Source organism: Aphanomyces invadans, assembly GCF_000520115.1.
Source record: "Aphanomyces invadans strain NJM9701 unplaced genomic scaffold supercont1.22, whole genome shotgun sequence".
NCBI lineage: Eukaryota > Oomycota > Saprolegniomycetes > Saprolegniales > Verrucalvaceae > Aphanomyces > Aphanomyces invadans.
The window spans coordinates 674,246-678,560 of NW_008580167.1; the positions used below are offsets into that span (position 1 = coordinate 674,246).

A 4,315-nucleotide genomic window follows, 5' to 3' on the forward strand; every position below is an offset into this window, starting at 1 on the left:
CAAGCTGCAAGCTCGTCATGCATACGCAAGGAAGAAAAGAACTGCATGTAGGAAGACAAGTTCATTAAAGGATCAAATTCACTTCTCGATTTCCCTTCTTGGTCTTGAGTCGCCGGCTAACCGCCTGCTGCCTTTGTCTTCCTCAACTGGCAAGTCGACCTACGAAACACGTCAGTTCAAGAGGTTCTGAGCCCAATACAAGGCACCTACAAGCAAGAAGGATCATGGCGAGCATCACCACCACGCTCAAGCTCAACGACCACAACTTCCGCGAATGGGACATCTACTTCCGCGGGAAGTTGATGATGAAGGGAATGCACCAGTACCTGACACACACGCCAACGTCGGCCTCCTTGGACGCAACCAGCGACGACCAAAAGGCACTCGGGATCCTCATTGATACGTTGGAACCCAGCCAGTACCGCCACATCGCACCACCAACCACTGTCTCAACGATGCGTCGAAGGCGAGTAACGTCCAATTCGAATTTGGCGCCGAATGCAGTACGTGCAGTGACCCCCTCAACTCCGTCGTGGATGGATGCAGGGGGGTGACCGTCGCAACGAGTGCCGAGCTTATCTACAACGAAGAGGACCTCGACTTTTCGTTGGTGAAGCTTAACGTGAAGAGTGGTGTCAGCTTGGCCTCGTACAGTTACCTCCAGGCCCGTAGCACCGGTCCGGTGCTGAACGAGCCTATCTACATTGCGCATCACCCCAGAAGCAAGCCCAAGCTCATCACATCCACCGTGGACAATGGCGTCGCCGGCACCATTGAAGGCACCCCGACTTGCTGCCCTGACTATGTCCTGTACTCTGTGGACACGGAAGTCGGATCGTCCGGGGCGCCCGTACTCAGCGCTCACGACAACAAGGTCGTCGCGCTGCACAGCCGCGGCGGATGCCCAAACGCTGGCGTCAAGATGGACAAAATTGTGTCCAAGCTCCGCAGCTTGGGGCACCTGCCTGCGAACGCCGTTGCCTAGATTGGTTTAGATGGTCGTGGCGAGTGCGAGATGAGAAAAATAACCATTTCCGTCTCTTCTCCAGAACTTTCTCCTGCGCCTTCATCAACAGTGCAGGTGGTTTACAACCCGAGTGACCAAACAGGCCCACTAAGCGGACCAAAACCTATGCTGACACGGAATCGGCAGTCGTTTCAAGGGGGTGAGCTTTTGAGCACCACATGTGTTGTCCAGCAAAAACCATGGAAAGGACTACTTCAAGTGTCTCGGATGTCAACTAAGATCTTCCCCGAATCCTAGACTTTTACTGGCTCATTCCAATGTGCATACAATTGTCGAGATGAATTAGGATCTAGCCGAGTGAAAAAGATCTTGCCAGTTCGAGACCCTTAGCCAGCTACGATTGTAACTTCATCAATCCCTTTGGAATTTGCCATCGTACTGTCTATCGTACATGGAGCTATAAACATAATTCAATGCGTTTGGGCTCTGGGGGGAGTACCCCTCACACGGAATGTGCTGCTTTGACAAGGTCAGCTAACCTTTCGCTAGCTTAGCTTACAGAAATCATTACGCCAAATGTCGCGGAGGTGTGAACCCCGAAAAAGCCGAGATGGTATCATCCTGAAATGCATGGAGGTAGCATGAATCAATAGGGAGAGTCAAATTGGAAATCTGTTCTGCTTTTAATTCGCATGTACGATTTTCGTTTTTGCGAAAAGCAAAAGTACCTCGCGAGGTACTTTTCGTTTTTAAAAGCAAAAGCAAGTTGAACTTGGACAACTGAACATCCAATCAAATCACTCGAAATTACTGGCACACAAATCGCTCACTCGTGTGCAGGAACGATGGAGCTCGAGTTCAACGACCGTGCGAAGCGAGGCACGTCGCGCGCCGAGCGCCTCGCTATGCTTGAGTTCCTGCGCATTCCTGACAACTTTGCCTTGATGACTGGCCAGGCGACGAAAGGTAAGTCGGTGAAAGGCGGGCAGAGGCTCACGAAAGCCCACGGCCATGCCCTGATGGCCGAATAATGCGTCTCGTATAGAGATGAACTGTTCCATTACCAATTCCTTTCGCCCGTGCGATCATACCAACAGACGCACCAGTGCCATTGTGACCAAGCCGATGTAGAGCACAAGCAAGCTGTACCCATACTGGCCGTTGAACACGATTCGTTTTTGGTTGAAACACAGAGTGTTCCTCAATCAATCGCAAGATGAATGCAAACGTAGTCTGGCAAACACGAACTTCCTGCACAAAGTCTCCTACAGCAATGAATGGGAGAATCGAAAGCTGACCTAGTGGACGCAACAATGCCACACGTGGGCACATGTAACGAGCACTGAGAAGCGTACATCGAAGCTCTAGAAGCTGTCGTATATTGTTCTTTGTAGAAACTGATAGACGTGGATTGCATGTCACAATTGTTCGCACCATGGTGTCCAAGTCCGCCAAGATGGCCGATCGCTCAGAGCGCCGCGGCATTTTGCACAATGTAATCTAGCATACGGATACGGATAAACTAAAATCGGTTGGTCTTGTTGACTCCCCTACACTTTTCGACTGAGAGTGCCCAAATATAGTTTCGATTTTCAAAATCCTTGAAAATCAAAAGCAGACCAAAAATTCCCAAATTGACTCTCCCTAATTACTTTTATTGCTTATTCAGTCAAACTTGATTGGCTATAATCACATAAATTTCTGCCAGTCAATCACAGTTTCTATTGTAACTACACTGCAATTGGTCAAAATCAATGAGTTTTGACGACTTGGTATTGACCGTACGTGGGACACGTCTAATTTCAATTGGAATGCCACAACCATATCCAATACGCCACTCGGGACTGGAGAATGGAATCCCCGACAGAAAAACTTCGACATGGAGGTGAACCATGCCAAGTTTGTACCACGCGGCGGAAAATTCCCGCACACAGCTTCGTGTACGACTTCCAAACTCCATGTAGACAATTCGCCCGTGTGTGAGGAGGTTCGAATGTATCGACGACGGGGGTGGTGTGTGAATGAATCCCCATCGAATGGAACACTCCTCGCAAAATACATTGCAACGGGATCACGTTCTCTGACCTGGAATATCCTTGTACAGCAAAATGGTACATCTGAATTGGCCGACGCACACGTTGGACCTTTGAATACGTTGACAGAAGAGCGCTCCCCCTCAGCTGGTACAGGGGCACGCCGTCTGAAAAATGAGTGACACCATCTCGCTCGGTCAAACACAGTTGGCACGAAAGCTAGCCACCAAACGAATGAATGCGAGGAACTCGCAGTGTTTTAAAAAGGCAGCCCAAGGGAGGTCGCTTGGCATCTGTCCCGAAGAATGAAATTGCTCCCCTCGAGAAAATGCCCTGGCAATGGGCTCCAGGAAGAAAGCGTGGCGGCGGTCACGGATGCAGTCGCAATTTGCCCAAATTGGAACGCCCATAAATATATCGACGTCGACATCCGAATCGAGCCAATTCTTGGTGGCGCATCTTTAAACCCTTGCTCAGCGTTGCCCCATGCCTTTGTCGAGCCTATTGGGGCCAACCGCGACAAGAAGATGGAACGGCCAGTGATGTTGTACGACTCCCGTGTGGGCCCGCTCGCAATGGCAAGTCCCGCGCGTCAACGATGGATTCCTGTAGCCACAGCTCTGGCCAATCACTCGACGGTAGACGTACGGCTCTGCGCAATTTGATATGCGTCCAGTTGATTGCCGAATACACGGGGTATCATGCTGGACACCCGACTCATACCTGCGAATGAGGAACATCGGGTGGATATTTACCAAGAAAAGTGCAGCCGTGGCGGCCCTAAACACCGTCTGCGCAAACGCAGCCTGACGAGAGCTCGTGTCGTCGAGTTATTCAGTTTCTCCTCCTTGTCGGGAAATGTGATCAGCCAGACCGTGCAGCTCCCAGTCGAGGCCTTCATGAGCGACTGATGTGAGCACGTTGCATGGGGAATCCCCCCATAGCACGCAGGTTTCGGGGTTGTAGCAGGTATACGATCCACCAAAACAGTAGGTAAAGTTGTCACAGGGTAAAACCGGGGGTCATCTACGTTTCCATGGCGGACTGAGCAATTCGACGTCAATGGTCGTTGTAGCGATCAGCCAATGAAATCGCGTAGATGTCGCGCGTCGAAAAGAATTCAGCATTACAAAAAAGAATTGACATCACTGCGTTATTGTATACCCAATGCATAGCCCAAGTACAAGACGACGGACGTGGATGGGACTCCTTCAAGAAACGTAAAGACACGACGGATGTGGAGTTTTAGGAGCCCATAACTCGATCATAATCTCATTCTGCATTTTGCCTCCAACTTCCAAAGTCTCCTCTCCAC

At 50.4% G+C, this 4,315-nt stretch overlaps 2 protein-coding genes across 2 annotated transcripts; both read left to right on the forward strand.

The window, feature by feature from the left end:
• Positions 1-224: 224 nt before the first annotated feature.
• On the forward strand, positions 225-985 carry H310_09728 (hypothetical protein; the record flags this gene model as incomplete). The annotated part of the gene is made up of 2 exons (XM_008875880.1): positions 225-475; positions 547-985. 2 exons carry the CDS (start codon positions 225-227, stop codon positions 983-985), a joined length of 690 nt encoding a protein of 229 aa, XP_008874102.1.
• Positions 986-1,783: 798 nt separating this feature from the next.
• Positions 1,784-2,222, forward strand: H310_09729 (hypothetical protein). Its single transcript, XM_008875881.1, has 2 exons — positions 1,784-1,933; positions 2,013-2,222. The coding sequence occupies exons 1-2, from the start codon at positions 1,813-1,815 to the stop codon at positions 2,096-2,098; spliced, it is 207 nt and encodes a 68-aa protein (XP_008874103.1). The 5' UTR covers positions 1,784-1,812; the 3' UTR covers positions 2,099-2,222.
• Positions 2,223-4,315: the final 2,093 nt, after the last annotated feature.

What these genes read in the sequence shown, in the direction of transcription:
- H310_09729 (XM_008875881.1), top strand. Translation starts at nt 1,813, where the DNA reads ATGGAGCTCGAGTTCAACGACCGTGCGAAGCGAGGCACGTCGCGCGCC. An exon ending in GACTGGCCAGGCGACGAAAG is followed by an intron (nt 1,934 to 2,012) that starts GTAAGTCGGTGA and finishes CGTCTCGTATAG; the next exon opens with AGATGAACTGTTCCATTACC.